Genomic DNA, 27,212 nt, shown 5'->3' on the forward strand with positions numbered 1-27,212 from the left:
TGACTTTTTGACTTCTGAGGAAAAAGTCTGAATTCTGAGATTAAAGTCAGAATAATTTTTTTTTCTTTTCAGCGGCCCTAATCCTCTTGCATAATCACAGCCAGGTCAATAACAGAGGACCCACCAGTGGGCGGGCCGTGGGTCATTGTGATGGGAGGGAACCCAAACAGCAAAGTAAAGTTGCAGAGTAAGATGGATGATTAACCAGTACCTTCTGCCAAGTTTCTGCTTCTTTATTTAAATTTCCAGATTAGGACAGATTTTGCTGTTTCCTGTAGAGCGGTTTTCTCATAAATGACGTCTGACTACTGCCTTAGTCATCAATCTTTGAAATAAGTCAAGAGGCAGTACACACCAGCAGATCACCCCACATTTACACATTTCTTTGCTGCATTTCCTCATTTCTCTTTTTCATTTGGACAAATTACAAACTCAGAGGTGACTATCCTTTTGCAGTCCTGAAACTTTGGAACCAACAACCTTTGTGTTTTAGACCGTGTCCCCAATCCCAGGTACAAAATCTTAATTTAAATAGTTTTTGTCCTATATTTGTATTTAATGTGTCATTTTCTGATCTGAATGTTATAGTTTTATACTTTGTTCATTGCTTTTTTATTCCATTTTATTTGCTTGCTTTAAGCTGTGGTATACTGATACGTTTTACTAGTTTATGTTATTGTACAGCACTTTTATTTCATAGTATTTAAAGTACCTCGTAAATAAAATAGGACTGGACTGATTAGATATCAGAATAAATGTTTACAGCTAAAAAATGTTGGTGAATTCTGTAACAATATGTAGAATGTACATTTGGAATTTGAGTTTTCATCTGTGTTTCAGTTTTCCTTCAAGAAAATGAGTCTGCTTCTCATATTCTGCACGCTCTTCCTGGTGGCTGGTGTCACTGTCTGTCAGTTCCCAAATCCATATCCATTTCCAGATCCATATCCATATCCAGATCCAGATCCTTGTATTTTCTGCGGATATCCACTACCAGGACCACCAGGATTACAAGGTAAGAGCACAAACGCTTCCAATGATTCTAGTGAGGTCCATTTTATTTATTAAGCACAGAAAACCAGGGTTATGAATAAACATCTCAAATCAAGGTGCAGAAAAAGGGTAAGAGGTCACAAGCCTCACAACCTCAGGGAAGCAGCTGGTTCCTCTTCTTTACCTTCTGAATAGATAGTCAGATGAGTGGTTGTGGTTAATCATTATGTTTGTTGCTCTGGTTTCAAGTCCTCTGGTGTAAATGACCTTTAGAGAGGGGAAGATGCTAGAACATTCTCTACCACACCCTGGTAATAAGACGAAAACATAGCGGCACCACCAGAATTCATACAGTCTCCAAACCTGGGATTTTAGTTTTGACTGGGACTAACCCTAACCCCTTTTGTAATGGTATGGGGTGTCCTGTTTCATCTGTCAACCTTGGATGTTGGGGCAGTGGAGGCGGTCCCACCATTAAATCCAGAGGTAACTCCAAGTTGTAGTCCATTTTTCTCTGATTAGGACCTTCCACTGTTTCTTTTTTATCGATAAAGTTAGAAACATGAGGAACAATATTTCTCCTTCAACAAAAGTTGATGTTTCATCTCCAGCAGTGATTTTAGAAACTGTTCCTTTACTTGCCAAGATATTTGAATAAGTGAAAGTGTTCTCTTAATGACATTTTACAGTTGTGTTCAGTCACTTTAATTATTTATTGCTTGCTTTGTTTTTGATGCAGGACTACCAGGGCTACCTGGACAACGAGGACTACGTGGTTTACCAGGGATACCTGGGAAAGCCATACCAGGTCTGGTAAAAGACACGGCTGGATCTCCTATTTACAATTTCTGTCTAATGAGAATCATATTAGCTATTTGAAGTTTTCATATTATCTAATATTTAAAAGCAGATTCCGTTAACCTGGACTACCCGAAATACTAGGTGAATGACTCTGGTTTCCTTCAATTCTCCTACCCCTTGTAACGTGAGGAAATATGGGTTTTCTGTCACAAAGGTGGTGTTGGACTCAGCTGTGTCAAAGCTGGGTCGCTGAGAACTTTCACCCACAGATTAAGACCTGAACGCCAGCGAGTCTGGGAGGAAACCATAACATCTGCCACCTGCGGTACCAGAAGAAGGAGTTCTCATGGACAAGTAGTCATAACAAGTCAAAACATAAAGTTTAAACTTCCTTTTCTTATTTTGAATGTTAAAAGTTTAATCATCAATTTGCTCATTATAAATGTGTTTTAATCAAATGAATGACTATTATGCTTTTGGGTAATTATAAGAGATTTAATTAATCCATTCTTAAATAATGTTGAGAATGTTTGGTACTGACCTTCACACACACTCAAGCACACAAACATTCACACACACCCACACACATCTGCTCACAGTAAACTCCAAAACACATTTGCTGACGCACACGTTTGCTTTGAGAGGAGAAAGGTTTTTGGTAAGTTTCAGTCTTATGATTTCAGTTCGTGCTTGACAACGAAAGAGAGTGGACCTGAAAACCAAAGGGGGGGCAGAGCCGGTTGGCTCGTTCTTCCCCCCTTTCACGCTGTTTCTGCCAAGCCAGGCAGAATAGCTGAATCGCGACTTCTAACGCAGACTCATTACCGAGTCTTTTGATTTCTGAGTGAACTTAACTTAATAAAGCGCATCGACAAAACGCTCTACCATCAACGTGTACCGAGGGCAACTCTGGACCGGTTCGCGGCGCATCTTTGTCTTCTTTGCCAGCCAAGGTGCCCTGGATGAAACATCCTAAGGTGACGTCCCGGGTGCAACAGAGGGTCCGATTTTCGGTGAGGCAAAACACGACAGATAGCGTTTTGATGCATCTTTTCCAACTAAACCTAAGTTTATTCAAACCATCACTTTTCACTCAGACACCTGTTTCTTACTGAAGCAAAATCAGATGCACACACGCATCCATCCCACCTCATGTTCAATTCTCACGACACTTGGCACCCACACGCATCCATAATCACATCATATCACTCTCAATCTTCATTCACCGACAGAAGGTCTATTTGAGCAAGAACAGCATATCAACTGTTAAAGATTGTCCCACAAAGTTGCCAATGTTGATTGTTATTTCCTGTTTGTCAATTTCAAAATCATTAGTTTAATTTGAAGAATTAAAACTTTTAATTGTCAAACTGGTTTCCTCATTGAACTGAAACACAGACACACAGATATTATCGTCAGTTTATCGATGAAAACAACCTTTGAGTCTTCTTAACAATATAACTGAGTAAAGACAGTTTCTCCTTACAATATAACTGAGCCAGTCAATATTTTCTTTACAAATATGGCTGAGCCAGCCAAATTTCTTTACACCCTCTTACATCATAAAACCATCTATTAAACAGCGGTCAAACTATGTCCTCCTTCAAAGTGTGTCATGCATCAAACTGAGCTGAAGAATTGCTCTCCTGTTATTTTTTCCATTGGAGATTACAACCGATATGTTTTTGTAGCTGCAACTGATAATTAGATTTGTGTCTTCTTAAATGTTCACCCCATTTTATTACATGATTAGTTACACAAGAACTTGGGATGAAGTGTAAATGGCCTGTATTTGATATAACGCCTTCTAGAGTCACCCATTCACACACACATTCACACACTGATGGTGATGAGCTACGATGTAGCCACAGCTGCCCTGGGTGCACTGACAGAGGTGAGGCTGCCGAGCACAGGTGCCACCAGTCCCTCTGACCACCATCAGCAAGCAACGTGGGTTAAGTGTCTTGCCGTAGGACACAACGACCGCGACAGAGTGAGCGGGGCTCGAACCTGCAACTGCTGACGTCGTTAGGTCCGTTTTAGGGGGGGTTCAGCCCCCCTAAAATAATCACAAGCCCCCCTATCATTTTGAGTTTTTTGAGGGCTGGGACTTTAACGCGTTATTATGATTAATTAGAAAAAAAACGACACATTAAAAAAATTTCACGCATTTAATCGCAGCTTGCATTTCGAGCACGACGGAAGCTTTGTCATTGCACGGCTTCCTCGTAGACAGAATATCACTGACGCACACAACAATGCACAGTGCTAATGGCTACTAATGGAATAAAAATGGAAAGAAGTTGCCTTTCTTGAACTGATGCAGGATTTAGGAAACACGTCCGCCTCTTTTCTTAACTTGAAAAAAAACAAACTTCCAGACAACAACGGAGTCTGTGTCGCGAACATTTTTCAGAGATCGTCTCTGCTGCGGCTGCCCGGTGGCAACGGAAACTTTACAAAAGTTGCAGTAAGCTATATTTTTTACATTTACGTAACATCTGTGCAGCGCTGAAAGCACCAGACAGAATAATTCTGTGCCCTAACAGTAGTTTATGAAAGTAGTCAGACAAACGAGAGGCACCTGGCTGCCGCTGGGAGAACGCTCCGTGTTCTCACTACTCTGTAAACAATCACAAACAACGTGTCTTAAAGTTGAAAACAGAAGTTTAAGTTAAAACAGAAACACTCTGAAACTTTTCTGATGATTTTCTAAACAATTCTGTCAGGGAGGTATACGTTTCTGAGACGAGTCTCTGTCTAAACATCATCACATGCATAAAGAAAATATTGACTGGCTCAGTTATATTGTAAAACTGGCTGGCTGGTCATATTGTAAGGAGAAACTGTCTTTACTCAGTTTTATTGTTAAGAAGACTCAAAGGTTGTTTTCATCGATAAACTGCCGATAATATCTGAGTGTCTGTGTTTCAGTTCAATGAGGAAACCAGTTTGACAATTAAAAGTTTTAATTCTTCAAATTAAACTAATGATTTTGAAATTGACAAACAGGAAATAACAATCAACATTGGCAACTTTGTGGGACAATCTTTAACAGTTGATATGTTGTTCTTGCTCAAATAGACCTTCTGGTGAATTTATGAAGATTGAGAATGTCGTGACATGAATGCGTGTGTGAGTCTGATTTTGCTTCAGGAAGAAACAGGTGTCTGAGTGAAGTGATGGTTTGGATAAACTTAGGTCTTATCAGAGACCCTCTTTCGGATCCGGGCCGTGGAGGATGTTGTGGTTCATCCAGATGACACCGGCGGCTGACAGGAGACGTAGGTGTCGAACGGAACCGGTCCAGAGTTGCCCTCGGTACACGTGGATGGTAGAGCGTTTTGTCGATGCGCTTTCTTAAGTTAATTCACTCAGAAATCAAAAGACTCGGTAATGAGTCTGCGTTAGAAGTTGCGATTCAGCTATTCTGCCTGGCTTGGCAGAAACAGCGTGAAAGGGGGGAAGAACGAGCCAACAGGCTCTGCCCCCCCTTTGGTTTTCAGGTCTGTTCTCTTTCGTTGTCCAACACGAACTGCTATCATAAGACTGAAACTTACCAAAAACCTTTCTCTTCTCAAAGCAAACGTGTGCGTCATCAAATGTGTCTGGAGTTTACTGTGGGAAGATGTGTGTGGGTATGTGTGAATGTTTGTGTGTGAAGGTCAGCAACAAACATCCTCAACACTATCTAATTATGGATTCATTAAGCCATTATAATTACCCCAAAGCATAAGAACCATTCATTTGATTAAACACATTTATAGTGAGCAAAATGATAATGGTTACTTTAACATTAAAATCAAGAAACAGAAGTTTAAACTTTATGTTTTGACTTGGTCTGGGTACAACTCATGGAAACACATCTTCTGGTAGACTGCAGGTGGCTGATGTTATGGTTTCCTCCCAGACTCGCTGGCGTTCAGGTCTTAATCTGTGGGTGAAAGTTCTCAACGACCCAGCTTTGACCCAGCTGAGTCCAGCACCACCATTGTGACAGAAAACCCATATTTCCTCACGTTACAGACCCCCCTTTTTGTGACGACATGGTGGTCAAGCAGAGGCCACCTGACGTCACAACCACAATAACGTGATGCACTCGTGAAGGTAGACATCCCAGATGAAGGCAGGAACGATGAAGCATCTCCACAGGTCTTGTGTAGAAGGGAGTCTATCCTGATCAGATGATTAAGGCCAAAACTGTTGCAATCATTGTAAAAAAATCCACTTAGGGAATCTTGAAAGCAGAGCTATTTCAATAGCAGTTAATTTCATCAGCAATAATGCAAAGGTATTCAAAGGATAAGCAGCTCGTGTGCCACACGGAGCTGGGCAGGTGATGTATTCCTCAGGCGTAATCCAAGTGAAGTCCAGCGCAGACCTCGACCCATCTCGAACCACGACCGAAGCCCCATGCGACAGGAAACCAGTTGAAGGATGGTGAAGACGACCCCTCTGATGGGATGTAGTCCATACGAGCTCGGAGAAGGAGACAAAGTGAGACAGCCCACACGATAGATAGCATTTGATGCAAATCAAAGAAATCAATCAAAACCTATCTATGGGTACCTCTGGGAAAATGTGGATGCCTTTTGTGAATTATCTGAAGAAGAAATGTTCTGCACCCTGTTCTACATGTCATGTAAAAACGTGATGCAGAGAAAACACAAATAAAAGAAAGTAAATCCTAACTGATATGTGAAACTCAGCAGGCTGCACTAAGTAAAGGCATATATATAAAAGAAATAATCATGAAAATGAAGGGCAAATTGGCTTGTGGCCCTTGAAGGGAAATAGTAACAACATAAAATTAAATTTGTAATCAAATACAATCATGCTACACAAAGCACTAATAAAAAGATAGAGATGTAAATCAGTTCTAAAAATGTAAATCAGTAGGTTAGTAATCCCTAAAAATACGAGTTAGTAACAGGACCCTGGCTGGAGGCAGGTAACCTGAAAAAAAAAACTCAAAGGAAATCACATTTGTTAAAAATTCATCCCACAAACGAGAGAATTTGTAACGGTCCACCAGTTAGTGGAAAAGAATCCGGTCAGAATAGAGTTGGTCAGAATAGAGTTGGTCAGAATAGAGTTGTTCAGTAAGCGTTTTGAATCTGGTATTGCGGACCCACAGAGACACGAGTTTGGATGTATCTGTGGGAGCAGGCTCATAAGTGATTTGGTTATCAAACTGTTTGTATCTTGTGTTACGAACCCACAGGGAAACTTGTTTGAATTTACCTGAGGGTTCCGTCCGGAACTCGAGTGAAGCTGATGGTGTAATTGTTAGATCAGAACCTGATTTTACCTGCTCAAAGTTGGGTTGCAGCTTTACGGAGGCGACTTTGTTGTGATCAGAAATAGTAGTGAACTGGAAATGCGAAAATGATGCTCGCAAAGCAGGAGGAGGCTCCCCACCCCCCTTTTGTTTCTCAAACTTATGCCGTGTCTGTGAGACAGGAGAAGCATAACAAAGAACAGTTCTTAAGCTCTTAAAAGCCCTATTACCAAGAAGATGCACATTGTCACCTGAATCGTGCTGAAAGAGTAGGTGTTCAGATGTCCAAAGACCTGGAGGTGTTGGACTTGGAGGTTCTGAAAAGGAGTGATCCAAGGATGGTTGTGTCACGGGTGTCAAAGCAAACCTAGCCATGTTTAGAATATGACACAGACATGACACTATCGAAAGGAACATGTTCTGTCCTGAAAACTGAAGCCAAGAATACTTTATTCCCAAGAATGATGGAGGTGCCCACACAGAATCAGAAAAACCCGGTTTAACCAGAGTAGTCACAGACTGACTAAAGTTCCGCCCCGTAGAAGGTGCCACACCTATCTCCGGGTCGGAGGTCAATGTTGTCAGCTGAATTGGTGGAAGGTCAGTGTCGATTTCTGCAATGACCCGCCCGCTCGGAGGAGGGTTTCCCCCGAACAGCCTGAAGTCCGCAACGGAAAACTCAGTGCCACCCGGCACCCCCCTTTTGTCAGGAGGGGCCCCGAGCAGAGCATCACTGCACGCACCTACACCTCCCGGGCCGGGTGGCCTTCCCGAGCCCGTGAGAGAGGTGTGCGCAGCAACCACTGAGCCTTCTTCAATATCGCCGCTGACCACTTGACTACTGGAACCCGCAGGGTTTTCTGCGTTGTCGTGGTCACCTGTAAGAGAAATCACAGGAAATAGAACACAGAGGCCAGAGACTAAGTCACACCCCTGTGAAAGGAGAAAGGAATTGGCCACTGTATTAGCAGAGGTCACAAACTGAAAAGTGACAAGGTCATTCACATAAAGGTCTAGATGTCCGGGCACAAAACCCTTAAATGGCATGGTAGCTCCGTCCGGAGACCACAAGTGTTTCACGGTGGCTGACGTTTCCATCACGCCCCGATAAAGAAGCCGGTTTGTGCATGAGGCGGACTGACGAGTAAAGCAGACCTCTGACTGAAGCGGTGGGTCACAGCCTGAAGATTTCACACCCATGCTGGAGAGATGGTCAGCCTCTAACATGAATGACAGAGAAGAAGCATCAGGAACCAAAGGGTTAAGCACAACCTGTTCGTCAGAGAGGTTAACCATAGGCTCAAGAGATTTATTCAGCTTAAAAGCAGCAGAGAAAGTGTTGTTTATTTCAAACCTTGATATTGATGGTGGGTTTTTGACCCCCTGGAAGAAATAAAAGTAAAGAAAAAGCGTTATGACTGTAAACAGCATGTTGCTGGAATTCACGTCATGAATTGCAGACCAGAATCACCTCCGACCCAGTGCAGCTGGCACCGAACCGCTGCCACTAGTCCCCACCTTGCCCGACCGGCGGCACCCGCCTAAAACGGGCCCGTTCGGGCGGGCGGAGGGACCAGCGAGGCTCGGCCGGTAACCAGACTCCTGCGTCTTGGCATGTTCTGGAAGCAGAACGTCAGAGAACCTTACATCAGGTGTAACAGTGCAAGAAAGATTTTGTCGTGTCTCGTCCATCCCTCATTAAGTTCAGAGCAACTCGCGTTTTTACCTTCTGAGTCGACGTAGAACTCCGGGCAAATTCCTTAATTTGTCTCACAAACAAGGACTGTCCGTAGCTTACTTAACTTTATGACACAGGGTAAAACAAGGAATTGTTGATAGAGAAATGAATACACACAACTTCACAAGATGGAAGAAAAAGGCATGGAACCGAGCAACGGAGGCTGTGAAAGCCGACCCTTACCGGTCCAAAACAAAAGATAAAAAAAAAAAAAAACCCTACGCTGCCGAGATGTTATCAGACGGACAAACGTAGCAAACTGTAGATTCTACACACCGTAGTGAATTACAAGAATCACCGCCGATGCGGGTTTTGTGAGGACACAGACTGACTGTGTCAGAAATGGTTTGACAATTTAACGGGACGCGTTCCCTTTTTGTCCAACTGTGGGAGTAGCCCCTGGCTGCATCCCGGAGATCGGGGCGGGGCTAAATGTGGGCGGGGTTAAATGTTTAGAGGTGGGTGGAGACAACTATTTGACTCCTGCCCCTCTCTCAATGGAACCAGGAAACTGCGAGTAGCCCCTTTCTAAGGATTAGAAAGCCCTAAAAACCCACAAAACCCATGTAAAGCATAACATTGGTAATCAAATGACTTGTTTGCTGGATGTCATGATAATTTTAAAGAGCAGATAATTACAGGCGCCATTTTTGATCCAATCTGTTCTGATATTTTTATTCTTTTTTCTACTTTTGTATGGTATGTGTATTTATAGCACATAGGTATTTGTGTCTTTTAGCTATACTTTTGGTACCTCTATAAAAGGTTCAAGCATTTATAAGACTATTCTTTGAACCTGTCAAAACCATTTTAATAGTTAATTTTATCAATGCTGCCTTTATTTTAATAGTCATTTCCCAAGTGAGTGTAAAACAGTACAGACAGACACGGGTAAATTTGTTGTACACTCAGTTATATCAGCTACATTAAGAGGAACAGAAACTTAAATTGTGCTGATACTTCTTAAAACATGCCAGGGTTTGAGGCGGGGTGGTGAGACATTGTGTGAGACACCCAAGAATGCAGACTAAATTTTTCAAAAAAGGTAAATTTAATAGAGCAAACAACAGCCAACACAGGAATAAAAAAAAGTACAAACAAATGAACCAAAAAGCACACAAAAATCAAGAAAACCTCCAAAAAAACAATGTGAGGAGGAAAAAGAATGCAAAAACTGTGACACCGCTGTACTATGGCATTTCAAAACCAGAAAACACCTTCATCTTCCTTTTTTCCTCAATTTCTCTGCAGAACTCCTCATAGTCTGACTGAAAACTAAACATGAACAGGAACGGTTCCCTGCAATCGTTCATCTCCTCTTCATCCAGGCCATCACAGAAGCATAACCTCTCCACTGCCCTCCGGCAGGCTTCCCTGTCCATGGTGATGACCTGGAGAAGGGAAAGGCTTCCTATGGAGGACCCTGTGGTACACCACCTTGCTGCCTCAAAGGTGTCCTCAAGCAGAGAATTCTCCTAATCAAAAATAAAGACAATATTAAAATTACTGCTGTCAAGAGATTAAAAACATATTTTACATTAATTATGTATGATCTGAAAGTAATCTAATCTTTCAATTTAATCTAATAACTGTACATAATATAAGCCTTATTTTCAATGCTAACAGCTAGCCAAACAGCTGATGCTGTGGTCTTTCCAAACTGCAGCACGGAGGTGCGTCTGATACAGGAGAGAAGCTGTCAGCAGCCTTGATGCTCAGTGACACACCCATTACATCCAAATGGTAACAATAACTTTGGAAAAAGTTGCAAGAAGGGTGAAAAAAAACAGAGTAAAGATAACAAGGTCGCTGAAATAAACACTGCTGCAGCTAATCTCTCACCGGTCTTGTCACTGTAATGTCAACCATTCAACTTATGAGTTTACATCAACCCTTCAAGAACAAGAAAAGAAATTGGTTTATTTAAAAGTCCCATAAAGAAGCAGTAGATTAAAAATGATAAACATAATTAAAATATATAACACGTTAATCATGGCTGTAAAAAATTAATTGCAAGTAATGGAATTATTTGACACCTCTAATTAAAATAGAGGTTGGAGAAGAAACAATGACACAAGAAAAGTCCAGTTCCAGCAAGTTCTCAGCCTCTGCTAGAAAGGAAAAAGATTGTGGTTCATAAAAAGCATATTAACGATGCAAGTTGTAAAAAAGATCAGTTGCTTAGTATTCTGGTTTAATGAAAATAGAGAAATGACTGAAAAACTTGCTTTGGAAAAAAAAGTGCTCTGTCTGGAACGGTCTTAATTTTCTAATCTTGGCAAAGTAAGAATTTCATTGTGCAGAAAGCGTGTTTTTCTAGCTGTGCATATGACAAAAGGTTGAATCTTGAATCTTCCCACATCCCATTTCGACAACCTTGGGGGTTGTGTACAATAATACTTGTTTGAACAATACCTGATGCTGCACAGACTAATTCAGTATGGCAGGACTTCTTAGGAGGGACCACTTCCAGGCCCTGAAATAAGTGAAGGAATTATGCTTCAGTCTGCAAGCAACAGTTAAACTACAAGAATTAATCAAATTGTCTCTCACCTGTTTTACTCTTTCCTCTCTCCGTCTTTTTCGTGCCTGCACTCTGTCTTCCTCAGACCTTGGTGATACAATGACAACATTCATTCACTATGAAAACATTCATGTTATTCTGTTGACACTTGACTGAGCAAAACGTTTATATAATTACACATATCAGATTAGCACTCTAACCATAATAATAAAGCCCATCAGGTGTAGAACCCAGATACGAACATAAAAAGCTTAAAAAACTAACATATTTCCCCCTGTAAAATATATTTTCCACCAAAAAGTAATCATGACTACACAACATATCTCCCCAAAGCTATAAAAGTGTTCCTACAGGTTTCTTCAACTTAAGTTTAAGTCTGTTTAAGATCTTTCTAAAGCCATATGGAAAATTAATACCTATTTCACGGCACTATCAGCAAAAAAGTAAATAAATAAAATAAAATTATTGAACTAATTTCATTTATTTATCTATACAACTTTACCAATATATTTTGACAAAACACTGGGTGGGCACTTGGTAGAAGATCGGTTATATTTTTAAACAAATGGTTAAAAATATAACCGATCTGGTTGGACATTAGAACCTTAATAATTTTTGTTGCCTATATTTTAGTTTAATTTTAAGACATTTTTTTTATTATTGCTAATTTTATTACCCTAATTTCTTGCAGTATTTCTATTGTATAAAAGCAACAGTGCAAACAGTAAAGACACAAAATTGAAATAAATGTCTAAAAATAGTGCTTCTCTTGGTGTCATCACTTGTTTGGAATATTTTGATGAACTTCAGAAGAAAAATGCAGTACAGAAAACTTACATCCAACACAAATTTTAAGACCCAGATGCCAAAATTGAAGGGTTTCTCCAGTCTTTTAAAGGTATTACTTTCAAATTCATAAATTCAATGCTTTTAAGACTCCGTGGGAACCCTGTAAACATTTCTCCTCAAAAGTAAGTCGCCCCGCATGTGTAAAATAGGCTATATGTATCATCTAAAACTCATAATGGAAAAAAAAACTTTAATTTCCAAGTTTATAAAACATTCGCCCAACATTGGTCCTCGATATTGTTAAAACAGAGAAAGAAAAATCCTAGCTTACCTCCATTTTGGCAGCTACTTCCCTCTGTCCCGGCTACAGCATTGCACACACACATAGCATAGCGGTTTCCTGGTTCCATTGAGAGGGGCAGGACGCAGGAGTCAAATAGTTGTCTCCGCCCACCTCTAAACGTTTGACCCCGCCCACATTTAGCCCCGCCCCGATCTCCGGGATGCAGTCAGGGGTAGTTGAACTGTGGCGCGCTAGCTTAGCTCTCCGGCTAGGTCTAGTGTCCTTTGTCTGTAGCGACCAGACTTAAATTTTCCCGATTAACAAGCAGGCATCTTGCTCCGCTTGTAAAAATGGCTATAAAGCGTACGCAATCTGGATGCAGTAACGCGTGACGGCCATGCTTCGACTTACGACGTTTACCGAGCGATCCAAGCTACGGTAGGTGCCTCCGAGCATTCCGTTTAGATTCGGCTGTGATCAGTCGCCTATGAAATGGAAATATCTTCCACAATAGCTCGCCCACAGTGTCAACACACTGAGACGAAGGATGTCCGAGAATTTAGTTTCGGTACGGAGGTTCGGAGAATTTAGTCTTAATTTTAGGAACTGAGGATAAGCTGCTCACGGTAGCTCACCCAGCAAGGTCCAGAGCGGAAATGTAGCTTTCCGACCTGAAGAGATTAGAGATGCGACGGCGCGTCAAAACGGACAGAATTTAGTCAAAAGCACAACTCACACTTTCGCTCCTAAGGCGAAGATGGGATAAATCAAAGTTAGTTCTGTAATATGCGGTCAATTTGAGATCGGAGATCTTCCCCGTCAAGTTTCCACCAGGACGTCTCCCGGAAGAGTGACTTCAGCGGAATAATTTCCGGTTTATTTCAAAATAAGACATCAAAGTGAAACACAGAGAAAAGCGTTGTTTGTAGCTTTTAGATGTTCAGAATCAGATAAATCGCAGATATAGAAGTCTGGATACGCTCGCCATTAATCTAGAAGAAACTAGCTTGGCTCACTATTAATGTAGCGTTGTGGTTTTATGCTCTTTTAAGAAAGAGGAACCATGCTACGTATTAATTCGGAATATTAATTTTTAATATTCAATAACCAAGTTTTATATTGTTCAGAAGACTCAAAGGTTGTTTTCATCGATAAACTGCCGATAATATCTGAGTGTCTGTGTTTCAGTTCAATGAGGAAACCAGTTTGACGATTAAAAGTTTTAATTCTTCAAATTAAACTAAGGATTTTGAAAATTGACAAACAGGAAACAACAATCACATTGGCAACTTTGTGGGACAATCTTTAACAGTTGATATGCTGTTCTTGCTCAAATAGACCTTCTGGTGAATTTATGAAGATTGAGAATGTTGTGAGTTGTGAGAGTGATATGATGTGAGATGGATGCGTGTGTGCATCTGATTTTGCTTCAGGAAGAAACAGGTGTCTGAGTGAAAAGTGATGGTTTGAATAAACTTAGGTTTAGTTGGAAAAGATGCATCAAAACGCTAAACACCGTGCTGTCTCACCGAACTCTTGTGGACCCTCTTTCGGATCCGGGCCGTGGAGGATGTTGTGGTTCATCCAGATGACACCGGTGGCTGACAGGAGACGTAGGTGTCGAACTGAACCGGTCCAGAGTTGCCCTCGGTACACGTTGATGGTAAAGCGTTTTGTCGACGCGCTTTCTTAAGTTAATTCACTCAGAAATCAAAAGACTCGGTAATGAGTCTGCGTTAGAAGTTGCGATTCAGCTATTCTGCCTGGCTGACAGAAACAGCGTGAGAGGGGGGGGGGGGGGGGGGGGGGGATTGAGCCAATGGGCTCCGTGCCCCGTTAGCGGTTGTTCACACGTCCTCTCTCTTTCGTTGTCAAGCACGAACTGGCTAAACATGAGACTGAAACTTACCAAAAACCTTTCTCTTCTCAAAGCAAATGTGTGCGTCATCAAATGTGTCTGGAGTTTACTGTGGGAAGATGTGTGTGGGTGTGTGTGAAGGTCAGTACCAGACATTCAACATTATCTACTTAAGTGTGGATTCATTAATCCGTTATAATTACCCCAAAGCATAAGAACCATTCATTTGATTAAACACATTTATAATGAGCAAAATGATAATGGTTACTTTAACATTAAAATCAAGAAAAAGAAGTTTAAACTTTATGTTTTGATTTGTTATGACTACTTGTCCATGAGAACTCCTTCTTCTGGTACCGCAGGTGGCAGATGTTATGGTTTCCTCCCAGACTCGCTGGCGTTCAGGTCTTAATGTTACATTACATTTTTTAAATCATACTTGTATATTTTTTGCTCATTTTAAATATATTTTAAAATATTTTATAAATTCCTTTTTTTTTATTTTTACATTTTTGTTTTTGTGAAGCGCCTCGTGATTTTTATCTTGAGAGGCGCTATAGAAACGATATTTTCTTCTTCTTCTTCTTCTTCTTCTTGAAAGAAGCCATTTGAGGTGGCCCAGGCATTGGATTAGGATGCTTCCTGGATGTCTCCCTGGTGAGGTCTTCAGGGTACATCCAACCAGGAAAAGACCTAAAGCATGGACGTCATCACTAGGATATGGGGGGGGGGGGGGGGGGGCTTAGCCCCAGAAGCTTGACCTCGAACGTTTTTTGTCACACCCTGCAAAAACTTTGTCAATTAATTCATTATCTGAAGAAAATCTAACAAAACCTATTATTTTATCACTTTCCTTTCCTTTCCTACTTTTGTGCATTTTCTCTCTTCTTTTTATAAAAAATAACACTTAATCAGTTAATTAGTGGGGTCTATGTTGAAGAAAGATTTTATGTAAGTACATTAAAAATTTGATATGTTATATTTCCAAATAAAGCTATTAATTTCAGTCTACTGCACTTAACAGGGGGAAATGTAGTCATTTATTTAATTTGTTTAATTACAACTTGTTTAATTATAAATGTTACTGAAATGTGACAATAAAGAACAAATGAATAATTGTCAAACTTTTATTCTGCCAAATGAGTGTGCAGTTGACAGTTTTAATATATGAATAACACTGCTATGATATGGAATAAAGGAGTATATAATTAACTATTACAAGACAAAATAACAGTATATATGAAAATATCCAGCAAGTAGTAGAACTTATAATACAGAAAGTCATCTATACAGATACAACTTGACATAAGGTTGCAGGCAGGGGCGTCGGACTGGGGGGGGGGGGGGGGGGAAGGGTACCGTTTACCCAGGGCCCACTGCAGGGAGGGGCCCTGAGACAGCTTTGAATAAAAATGTTTTATTGTTGTTGTTTTTCCCCCCAACTTACTTAATGTCTTAATAAACTTCCCTTTACCTGGATAAAGAGGTTAAGAAACAGAATTTCGCCTTAAAAATAATAACTGAATAATCTCTGAGGCATCTATCACCCCTTAAAAATGTGCAAAGTGGTTTAGTCCACATCAGCGGCCAGGGGCTGCACGGCCTCATGTACAGCTATAAGACATCGCAGATGCCGACAGCCAGAGCTGGAGGCAGGAGAGTCAGTCATGTCTTTTCCCAAGAAGGGGAAATCTGGCTTCCAGAAAAGAAAAGAAAAGAAAAGAAAAGAAAAGAAAAGAAGGAGAAGGAGGAAAAGTTAATTGAACAGAAGCAAGTAGAAGGAAGGTGAGCAGCAGCAGCAGAACACAGTTTTAGCTGATATTAGCTAGCTCTCAGAAGCTGCATTCATGTTAGGTGTTCAGTGTTAAACGCCTTTAGTTTCACCATCAAGATCAAATATAAATTAATTAGTGTTATCAGTGAAAACACTAATTAATTTATATATATTAATCAGAATTATTATCGCGGGCAGCCGCTGCCAATTAAATCGCGGACCTCACAGTAAAAACAGGTTCACTCTGTGTGGATATTTCAGCTCCTTCCCAGTCATGGACCAGGACAAACTTGGTATCGATGGATTCGTGGTAATCTCAGGAATGAGAAGCTGCCACTGTTTTTCGTATAGCATGATGACACTGGTGTTAGAGGATTGTTATTGACTTGGTTAGATATTTTAAACCTATTTTAAATTTCTTTATATTTGATCTTGAAAACGGACAATCTTATAATTTGGCTGATAATGCAGGGATTATAAAATTTAGAGTACATTACATTCACAGAGAGAACCTGGTTTATTTCATGTCATATGTATTTAATATATCAATATATATCAGTATCAGCAAAGCTTAACATCATGAACCATGACAGACATGACTGAAGAGCAGATGAAGATATCGTGCCAGGCACTGATGAGAAAATATTACAAGGATCTCACAGCTGAATTTGAGAATGAGATGCTACACCTGAGAACAATATATGGTGCCACATTTCCACACATTCGGTCTCCTCTTGAGCTGCTTAATGCTATCTACAGGATGCAATTACAGAGCATTTTTGGAGAAGTTTGTATTGGACTGAGGATATTTTGCACACTACCTGTGACTGTTGCTGGGGGTGAACGGGCTTTTAGCAAACTGAAACTGGTGAAAAATTATATGAGATCGACAATGTCCCAGGATAGACTGAACAGCCTAGCTCTTCTTTCTATTGAAAGCCAATTAGCCAAAGGATTGGACTTTAAAGATCTCATAAGTGATTTTGCTAACATGAAGACCCGTCAGTGGGCATTTACTGGAAAATAAATTCCAGGATTTTTGTTTGAACACATTGTTGGCAAATAAAAATAATTATATGTGAAGTCTGGGCATTTCACTTTTATTATGCTGGCATTTGTATTTGCTCAATATAGAGGTTAAACTAAGATCATATTTATTATCTTGTCTTATAGCATGACAAAAAATGTGTAAGAGAGATATTACGTAATTGAGCATGGGGGCCCACCTAGAAGACTTGTACCTAGGGCCCAGAATTTGGTGCTACACCCCTGGTTGCAGGTCACATGATAATTATAGTTTTTTTTTCTCAAGTTCTCTTACCTGTTCACTCCTAAATAGAAAACTGTTCAATTTTGCTTGGGAACTTCGTGCTCAGGTAAATGCTCATAACGATGCGCTCGCCCCTGTTTTCGCTGTAGATCACTGACCTTGACCATGCAGATCTCCTCAGCATCAACCACCTGGTCTGTCTCCTGTTCCTCACTCACTCTCTTAAAAAAATCTTCGTATATCCATCCAGCCAACACATTGAAAAACATTTTCAATTTCTAATGCCAAAAAAAAAAATGCTACTAAGCCATTTAGTTTTCACTCACAATAACTGAAACAGCCATTGGTGGATAGATGGTACAGAATATGGACAACTATTAGCCTAATATAGCCTATGTTTGGTTGCTCATGATGATGGCATTTTCCATAATGTCACATTAAGCTGCCAAAATTTATGTTAAAGTTAGATGAGTACAATATCTCCTTTCTTTCCCATAGGTAAACATAGGAATTATTAAGCAATTGACAACCCACATGGAAATAATTCATATAAACATATTGGTTTTAATATATGTTTTGATGTAGCTTTTGAATATATGTGACATATATAAAACTGGCTGTTTACTATATAATAGATACATACAGTATATGTACCTATAATATAATATATATATTATAGAAAAAATATATAATATAGAAAAATGGTCAATAATATACATATTTGGCCATATTCTGATTCAGGTTTTTAGTGTGGAGTGATTTTTGTGCCTCCAACTTTAGTGTGCAGTGATCAATCAGCAGGAGTACATCCTACTCTGCAGTCATATGCGGCCCTCTCTCTGCATGCTCAACTCCGTCTCTGCCTGCACAAATCTCCCTGTTGTTGCTCAATTTGCAATTTACAAAGCAATGTAGCCTCTCCGTCAGCCAATCAGACAGCTCTCCATTATGCAATCAAAGCATGTCCAGGAAATACTGCCAGGAAAATTGCACTTTTTTCAGATAAAGAGGACTTTATATAATTATATTTAATTAGGTTGATTAACCCTCCTCTTTTCCTGGGACATTTCCAGTGTTCACTTCCTTTTACACATCAAGGGCTCATTTATGTCTAACCAAACAGAGAAGAAACACTTTATATGTTGAAATTAAAAGTCCTCTTTAACTGAAAATAGTGCAATTTAACAGTTTTAGGAATGGGCAATGTGTCTTTTCTGGAAGTCAAATATGGTCACCCTAATCATGACACATGAATTACAACAAAGTATCTTGCAGGCAGTGGATGGTGACTGGTAGCTAACCAGCAGCAGAAAGCAGTTCAATTAGCTGTTAAATGGGTGTTTTTCTGTAAAGCAGTATTTCCTGGACATGCTTTGATTGGATAAAACAGAGCTGTCTGTGATTGACAGTTGGAGAGGCTACTTGTTGAGGAGAGCAGGGAGAGATTTGCATCGCAGAGACAGAGTTGAGCCCACAGAGGGCTGCACTCCTGCACACATGTACAGAGCAGGTTCTGTTTGTGCAGACTCATTACTGTACGCTCAAGTTGGTGGCACTAAGTCACTCAATGAACTGGCTGGCTCGTTAATCACGTCACTTCAGGGGAGTTTTCCGACCATTTAACTATGGCGCGGCTTTTCATTATGGTTTGCGGCATGTAAACATGCTAGCGGAGTTAGCATTAGCATGTCGGTGCGGTAACATTTTCCTCTCTCGTCTGAACTAACGGTGTGCTGCTGTTGCTGTCTTACCCTAATGTGATGTTGAGTGACTTACAAGAGCGCTGAGCAGGGTTTGCTCTTCGATATAAAGGTTTTGCTGTATAACCCCTGCCCCTGACTTGTCAACAAAGCTGCCGGGCTTAAGGGGAGGAAGTCCTTTCTTGATACTTCCTGTGTGCGACGGTGTAGTTCTATATTCATTAATTATTATTTCTGTTTCAGACTAAAAAAAAACTCATGTACCAACTACACGTGTCGTGATTGTGTTGAGCATGTAGATGTGAACAAATAAAAAAAAGTTAACTGAAAAAATAAAATAAACCAAAATGATAGGGGGGCTTGTGATTATTTTAGGGGGGCTGAAGCCCCCCTAAAACGGACCTAACGACGTCAGCGACCTAAAGGAAGATCCAGGACACGCTGGAGAGACTATGTCTCTTGGCTGGTCAGGGAATGCCTTGGGATTCCCCTAGAGGAGCTGGCCCAAGTGGCTGGGGAGGAGGAGGTCTGGGCCTCCCTTTTTTAGCTGCTGCCCTCTATGACCTGACCCTGGAAAGGTTGAAGAAAATGGATGGGTTGTTCACTGTATCTTCCTTGATAGCCCATGTGTGCTGTTATTTTTATATAATGTTTTACTCTAATCTTGACCCAGGAACTCCCGGACCAGCTGGACCCATTGGTGAACCTGGAGCACAAGGACCACCTGGAGCACAAGGACCAACTGGACCAAAAGGACCAACTGGACCACAAGGGGCATCTGGGCCAGTTGGACCACAAGGACTACCTGGAGCACAAGGACCACCAGGTATGCTGAAATAATTAGTCTCTAAAGATGAAATAATATGGAAAACGCACTTTTTCATCTTTTTGTGCTGCCGTGTGGGTCTCGTCGCTGCCAGGGACTCAGATCCTGCAGTGCCATACACTGATCAATATATTTCATAATAAATGAAATAAAATAGTAATTTGTAAAATCTTCATTACAAGTAATAAAGCAAAACTTCGTAAGTGTGTTTATACGCTATTCTCTTCTCTTGCAAGTTCACAGCTGTCCTCTCGCATGCGACTTTTGAAACACTTATTGTTGTTTGTATCGGAGAGTGGAGCAAGGACTGGGAATAATTGGTCGGTGGGTTGTCATGGCAACAGAGTCAAACAATCACAGTGATAGCTTTGGTGGTCCTTTAGTTTTCTTTAGTCTCTGTCTCAGTTAACTGTAGCACAATAATCTGGGTAATTTCCTTTTCAGAGATTTTCTAGTCTTATCTTATGGCGTTTAAAGCGTGCCACAACCCGTGCACGCGCATTGGGTCCACAGCGCGCGTGTGAACGGGACTCGCGAGCGCAAATATACATGGCAGCGCGCGTGTGAACGGGACTCGCGCGCGTGTGAACGGGACTCGCGAGCGAAAATATACATGGCGAGAGGTCATTTGTGCACTGAGAGGGAGCAAACTGTGTCTGTGAGCGCACAAGGATGTGCACAAGTGACAAACCTGCGTGCGCGCGTTGTCAACGAGCACACGGCAGAGGAAAACGTGCGTGCGCGGCAGCCTCTGTGCGCGCGCGGCAGCCTCTGTGCGCGCTCGGCAGCCTCTCTGCGCGCTCGGTTTCTGACTCCTGCTCGCTCGGCTGTAAGGGCTTTTGGCACTCTGGAGGCGTGGCCTGTGGCAGATCTTGTCTGTCCTCTGATTGGTTAGTTCACCACGCACTTTACCCTCTATCTATATAAAAAAGTCTGATGTTCAGTAGTTGCTGGCATAGCTCAGCTGGGAGAGCGGGTGACTCTCGCCCCGGAGGATCCAGGTTCGAGTCCGGGCAAGGAAAATGTAGTAGACGTCATGTTAATTTTTCTTAATTTCAGGTATTTTACAGTTGTGACCGTTCAACTGTCATTAAACGTCCGAATGTTTGCTGGGCAGTGTTTTAAAAAGTGCACATAAGCTAGATGGTTTTAACCATATAAAATTACATTTTTGTGATACTGGAAAAATACATACTGAAATAAAACTACTGATTGAAAACTTTATGACTGTGGTTGTACAATATATGACTCACTAATACACTGCAAACTCCCTTAGAGTGGGGCTTCCTGAGAGAGAGAGAGAGAGAGAGAGAGAGAGAGAGAGAGAGAGAGAGAGAGAGAGAGAGAAGAGAGAAAGAGAGAGAGAGAGAGAGAGAGAGAGAGAGAGAGAGAGAGAGAAGTTCTTGCCTCATTAATGAATTGTTTATTTTTTTCAGTATTTAATTGACAAATTATCCTTTCAAATAATTAATTGATGAGTTACATAATTGTCCATTTAGAATTGTTGAATGGACTGAGTCAAGTTTGGTGCACTTTATATATTTCAAAACATGTTTTTTTTTTAATGATGCATATAAATAATTTAAATGTTAATTTAATGAAATATTTCTATTTTTTCATTACCTCACCCTTGTTTTGACAAAAACGGGACCTTGCTGGATAATATCATGGAGAAACTATTTGTTCACAGTACATGGCTCAGTGAGGATCTGTGTAAAGGAGGAGATACTCAGAAATCTGTCTGCAGATTGTTACAACCCAGACTGGAAGTGGTGGGCTGTAATAAGAAAGGAGGCCAAACAGAGGAGTGGGGGTTCAACAACTGATTTATTTAACAAAAGTAAGGATTTACTAAAGCAAGTTAGTGAACAGAAAATGGCCATCTCAAGGTTTTACTCGGATGTCCCTCAGCAGGGTGCAGCACTGTTGAAGGTCATCTGAATGAAAGCTTGATATGCAGTTTCTTTATGAAATGGACAATTATGTAACTCATCAATTAATTATTTGAAAGGATAATTTGTCAATTAAATACTGAAAAAAATAAACAATTCATTAATGAGGCAAGAACTTTTCTCTCTCTCTCTCTCTCTCTCTCTCTCTCAGGAAGCCCCACTCTAAGGGAGTTTGCAGTGTATTAGTGAGTCATATATTGTACAACCACAGTCATAAAGTTTTCAATCAGTAGTTTTATTTCAGTATGTATTTTTCCAGTATCACAAAAAATGTAATTTTATATGGTTAAAACCATCTAGCTTATGTGCACTTTTTAAAACACTGCCCAGCAAACATTCGGACGTTTAATGACAGTTGAACGGTCACAACTGTAAAATACCTGAAATTAAGAAAAATTAACATGACATCTACTACATTTTCATTGCCCAGACTCGAACCTGGATCCTCCGGTGCAAGAGTCACCCGCTCTCCCAGCTGAGCTATGCCAGCAACTACTGAACATCAGACTTTTTTATATAGATAGAGGGTAAAGTGCGGGGTGAACTAACCAATCAGAGGACAGACAAGATCTGCCACAGGCCACGCCTCCAGAGTGCCAAAAGCCCTTACAGCCGAGCGAGCAGGAGTCAGAAACCGAGCGCGCAGAGAGGCTGCCGAGCGCGCACAGAGGCTGCCGTGCGCGCACGTTTTCCTCTGCCGTGTGCTCGTTGACAACGCGCGCACGCAGGTTTGTCACTTGTGCACATCCTTGTGCGCTCACAGACACAGTTTGCTCCCTCTCTGTGCACAAATGACCTCTCGCCATGTATATTTTCGCTCGCGAGTCCCGTTCACACGCGCGCGAGTCTCGTTCACACGCGCGCTGTGGACCCAATGCGCGTGCACGGGTTGTGACACGGGTATGACGCGATATTATCTGTATCATTACACCTGAGCAGCACAGTTCAGAATTTCCTCTTTCTTTCCTTCTGCTTCCTTGTGGTTCCATGTGTGCTGATTGGCTTGGGGTAGAGTCACTCGTTTCTGTGGAACTTCCTGTTTCAGAGTCTGAAAGAAAGCCACAAAACTGAGCAGAATGTTCAACATTACCACCATTTTTTGGGCTGAGTTGTGATTCTGTGTAGCATACACAGAATAGGCCAGCAGTAGCTCAGGAGGTAGAGCTTGTTGGGGTTATTCGGTAGCGAACAATTAGTAAGCGTTAACTTACTTTTGGATTCTTCAATAAATTCTGTAAATATGGGAATATTTACTGATTTATTAATTAATTAAGATATTCTTAAGTATATACGGGGCACCATTCCCCTTTAACCGGGGAAAAATTGAATCCAAAACTCTTATCAGTCTTTCTTGAAGTTCGTAGAATCCTCGGAGCAGAGACTTCTCTTCGACACAACAAAGCTACTGGAGACGAAAATCTGAATTTTATAACGTTTAATTAACAATTTGTCAAATGAATAAAAAGTGGCATAAATGAATAATAACCATGTGATATAATAAAAGGATGTATATTCAAAATAATGTTCAAGGTGTTTTGTGTGTATGTATGTGTGTGTGTGTTTCTAAAATGGAGTCTGTATGCAAGATGGCTGACCCCTTTGTCTGGCTAAAGTGTGGGTGGCAACTTGCACTTTAACTTCCAAGGCACTTAGAATCATAAGTAACTTAACCTTAAATTCACTCAAAACATTTCAAAGGATCATGAAACAACACAAAAGATTAATCACAAATAATATCTTTTAGTTTAACCACGTGGCCAAGCAGAAAACATTTAAAGATACCAAACAATGATCAATAAGCAGTTTATTCTTTCAAAATGACCCGACGGACGTGTTTGGGAACGAAAGAGGAAAACACGAAGCTACTTTTTAAGCAAGAGCGCGGTTTTATTGCTTATTCTGGACTATAGAGGAAACGGGAGAAGAAAAGGAGAGAGAGAAATGAGTTTTCTGATCACCAGAACAGCAAGGCGTCCCCGCTGTTTGATTTGACGGTTCTCCGTGTTTCTCCGCAGTTTGGCGTCGTCCGTCGGTTTGATGCTTTCTCCGTTGTTTACCTCCACGAGTGTTTCTCCACGGGCTGGGCACAAAGAGAACGAAGTTTCTTTTGTGCTGAGTTTGACAACTTACAGCGTCTCTGAGAGCTGGATGGAGTTGTTGCTTTCCTCCGCCGTTCTGTGTCCTCAACTTGGGCACTTAGAGCTTCCGCGTGCTCAAAGGAGTCGGAGCGTTCGATAAGCGTGTCCTTACCGCCAGGTATCCTGGGCAAAAGAACCAGGTTCCTTTGTCTTTCCTGATGATTTATAGTCTGAGTTCGCGGGAAAGCTCTGTGACTCCCACACATGCACAGAATGTGTTTCTGGTATTAGGCGGTGACGTCATCACAATGCTTCCGTGTGCAAAGCATCATGGGAAATGAAGTTTCTTGGCGCTGATGTGATTATTTGCTTTTCAAAGCAATTTAAGCACAGTCATTTTGGAGAAAATCACTGCATAGTAATTTCTTCATGAGGTCAGACCCTCAACATTCCCCCTTTTGGTTTCGGGGATCGCGCCCAAAGCTCGATCGTCGGAAGCACAGATGGGTTTGTTCCTCATGAACGTAGGTCGACTTGATTGTCGGAAGCACAGGTGGGTTTGTCCCTTAGGACGTTGGTCTCCTTGGACGCCTATGTCTTTGGTCTTTGTCTTGGATCCTGGCGCCTTTGGTCTTTGATCCTGGTCAGGCACAAAGAGGATAGGAAACGGGATAGTCCCCAACGCGCATTAACGAGAAGAAGCCACTCACGCAGGTGGTACGCAATGATGATGTCGTCCATGCGAGAGGTAGTAGTGTAGAAGGAGGAAGGTCGGTGGGCGGTTAACTCCACGAGGGGACACAAAGGCATCTCACCGCCGGCCATACAGTTCAGTTATGGAGCATGCGGTGATGTACGAGGTCCATAGTTCGCAAACGCGCATTGACCTATGTGGTCCCAAAATTCCCCCCTTTTTGGTCCAAAGGGTGGATCAGGACAGTCTTTGGGCTAAAACAAGGACCATAAAACTAAGAGGTACTACAATGTGCTGGTGCGTCAGACAGAGTCATTGACAGATTGAGCTGGGCCGGCACATAACCACTAGTTAATATGTGACCAAGTAAGAAACAAAAATACAGAAAACCCAAAAAAAATAAAAACATATAACATCCAAGAAAATTCATAGCAACCTTGAGGTCTCATAAAATACATTCTTAGGTCATACATTCAGTGTGTAGCTTATAAAGAATGTGACATAATGCAACACTCAGATAAAAATGTGAGGTAGACTAAAGTGAGAACTACTCGTAGGGTTACAAAATAATAAAGAAAATGTTGCTCACCCCCTTTAGACAGGTGTGGTACATTCACGCTTGGAGTCTCCCCGAACGCGGTCACGAGGCACACCGTAGGTGAGCAAGTGCATCTTATCTTGGAGTTTCTTAATACGCCTGTAGGCGCAATAAGCTATCACGGCCGTGATGAGCCATCCCATCCCCAGGGCGACCAATGTGCAGATTAAGGTGGTATAATCTGTGTCAATGTAGCGTCAAAGTAAGTTCACGCGGGGTTTGTGTGAACTTAACAAGTTTGGTTCCTTCAATCAGTAATTGTTGGTCAATTTCTAAATCGAAGGCAAAGTTATAACCCTGGAAAGCGGCCATGATCTCAATCTCTGAGTCATGCTGTTCGAGGTTGAGATGATGGAGTGCCAGGTTTCTAGTTCAAAGTGGAAATGCCTACCGTCCTTTCAAATACCAATGTTTAGCCTAGACTTAAGCCTATAGATGTGAGGTGTCTCAATTATGGGAACATTTAACAGGAAACCGAGTTCTAATTTTCTGCATCAACGTGAATGGGAATTGCACTACCTAGGCTGTACGCTAGGTGGATTTGTGAAAGGTGCACAGTAGAGGGGTAGCAGCTGTCAAGCTAACATTGAGCAGGTCCAGTGGTACCAAGTACGGGGAAATACGACTTTCAACCAAGCTGTCTAGCGTGGAACTTACTTCCCTGAGCAGGTCCTGCATCACATCTCTCACCACTCGTGTGTACACAATATCCTGATGTATGGTGTCAGACAAAGTCTTGATTGCACGTAGAGATTCATTAATCAGAACATAGTGTAGGTTGACAGGTACCAGAGTACCCTGTAAGGTTTAGTAAGTACTTCCCGTTAGCGTTCTAGAAGGAGGAGGTTCTCTAGGTTAGTGAAAGGGACGGCGGGGGGGCCTGGTTCTTTGTCGGTTAGTACATGTTAGTGGGTTAAACGTGCACTTTCCCCCCTTTCCATTTCCATGCATAGAACTATGTAGAGACTACGTCTACCTCCTGCGGGGAGTCTGGTCTCTGTACCCGCGGGGATGGTTTGACGTAGGGTTTGATTTGGTTTGCATGCACCCATTTGTAGACAGGCTCCTGTCTCGCTTCGGTGATGCGTAACCTGTATGCAACTGGAGAGAGTTTTGCCACGATCTCAAATGGTCCTGACCAGCAGGGCAGGAACTTCTTAGGTTTGCGTGCCGGTTGGGCGAACCGAAAGTAGAATACTTTGTCACCCACCTCGTATTCGCGGCTGGTTGTCTTTTGGTCGTAGTAGGCTTTAGCGCCTTCTACGTTGGTCTCCAGTTTCTTCTGAGCGTGCGCGAACGTAGCTCTGAGGTGTGTTTTCAAGTCTGCCACATACTGATGAGCGGTATAGGCAGTGGCAACACTGACATCCTCTGGGTGATACAGGAGGTGCAGTGGTAGGGTCATCAGTCTGCCGGTCATCATCTCAAAGGGCGTAACCCCCGTGGATCGCTGGGGAGTGGACCGTATGGCCATCAGGACCAGAGGGAGCTTGACGTCCCAGTCCTTCCCAGTGGAGCGGACGTACTTTTTGAGCATGGAGACGACCGTGCGGTTCATCCGTTCGACCTGTGCAGATGACTGTGGGTGATAGGGGAGGTGGAATCTCACTTCCACTCCCACAAGTTCAAACAGGGACGTCATTACACTGGATGTGAAATGAGTTCCCCGGTCAGAGTCAATGCAGAGTGGAAGTCCCCATCGACTGAAAACGTGGTTAATCAGCAGTACAGCGGTTGTGACGGCTGTATCGTTTGGCGCTGGAAGGCACTCCACCCACTTTGTGAAACTGCAAGTTACAGTTACATATATTTGTTTCCTCTTGCCGATTTGGGAACCGGTCCAACCCAGTCGATCTGCAGGTGGGACCAAGGGAAGGTTATTCCCCTGCGTTGCAGTGGTGCTCTAGCAAGCGGCTGGGAGGGTTGAAACTGGGCACAGATGAGGCAGCCTTGGACATAGCTGTGTACGTCCTTGGACATCGACGGCCAATATGCTACTTCTGTCAGTGACGCGAGGGTAGCTTTTGCTCTGCGGTGACCTCCAACCGGAGTG

At 41.9% G+C, this 27,212-nt stretch overlaps 1 protein-coding gene and 1 long non-coding RNA gene across 2 annotated transcripts in view; one reads left to right on the forward strand and one right to left on the reverse strand.

The window, feature by feature from the left end:
- Positions 1 to 285: 285 nt before the first annotated feature.
- Positions 286 to 27,212, forward strand: part of LOC107372895 (mannose-binding protein C) — a 37,705-nt gene continuing 10,778 nt past the window's right edge. The window contains exons 1-4 of the mRNA XM_070550286.1: positions 286 to 512; positions 841 to 1,015; positions 1,733 to 1,801; positions 19,685 to 19,837. Coding sequence (XP_070406387.1) covers positions 856 to 1,015; positions 1,733 to 1,801; positions 19,685 to 19,837 — 382 coding nt within the window. The 5' untranslated portion in view covers positions 286 to 512; positions 841 to 855. The remainder of the gene's footprint in view (positions 513 to 840; positions 1,016 to 1,732; positions 1,802 to 19,684; positions 19,838 to 27,212) is intronic.
- On the reverse strand, positions 9,739 to 12,592 carry LOC139069635 (uncharacterized). The gene is made up of 3 exons (XR_011520330.1): positions 11,367 to 12,592; positions 11,229 to 11,289; positions 9,739 to 10,288 (listed from the first exon to the last, which is right to left on the reverse strand). It is a non-coding gene; the product is annotated as an uncharacterized lncRNA (long non-coding RNA).

Source organism: Nothobranchius furzeri, chromosome 4 (genome assembly GCF_043380555.1).
Source record: "Nothobranchius furzeri strain GRZ-AD chromosome 4, NfurGRZ-RIMD1, whole genome shotgun sequence".
NCBI lineage: Eukaryota > Metazoa > Chordata > Actinopteri > Cyprinodontiformes > Nothobranchiidae > Nothobranchius > Nothobranchius furzeri.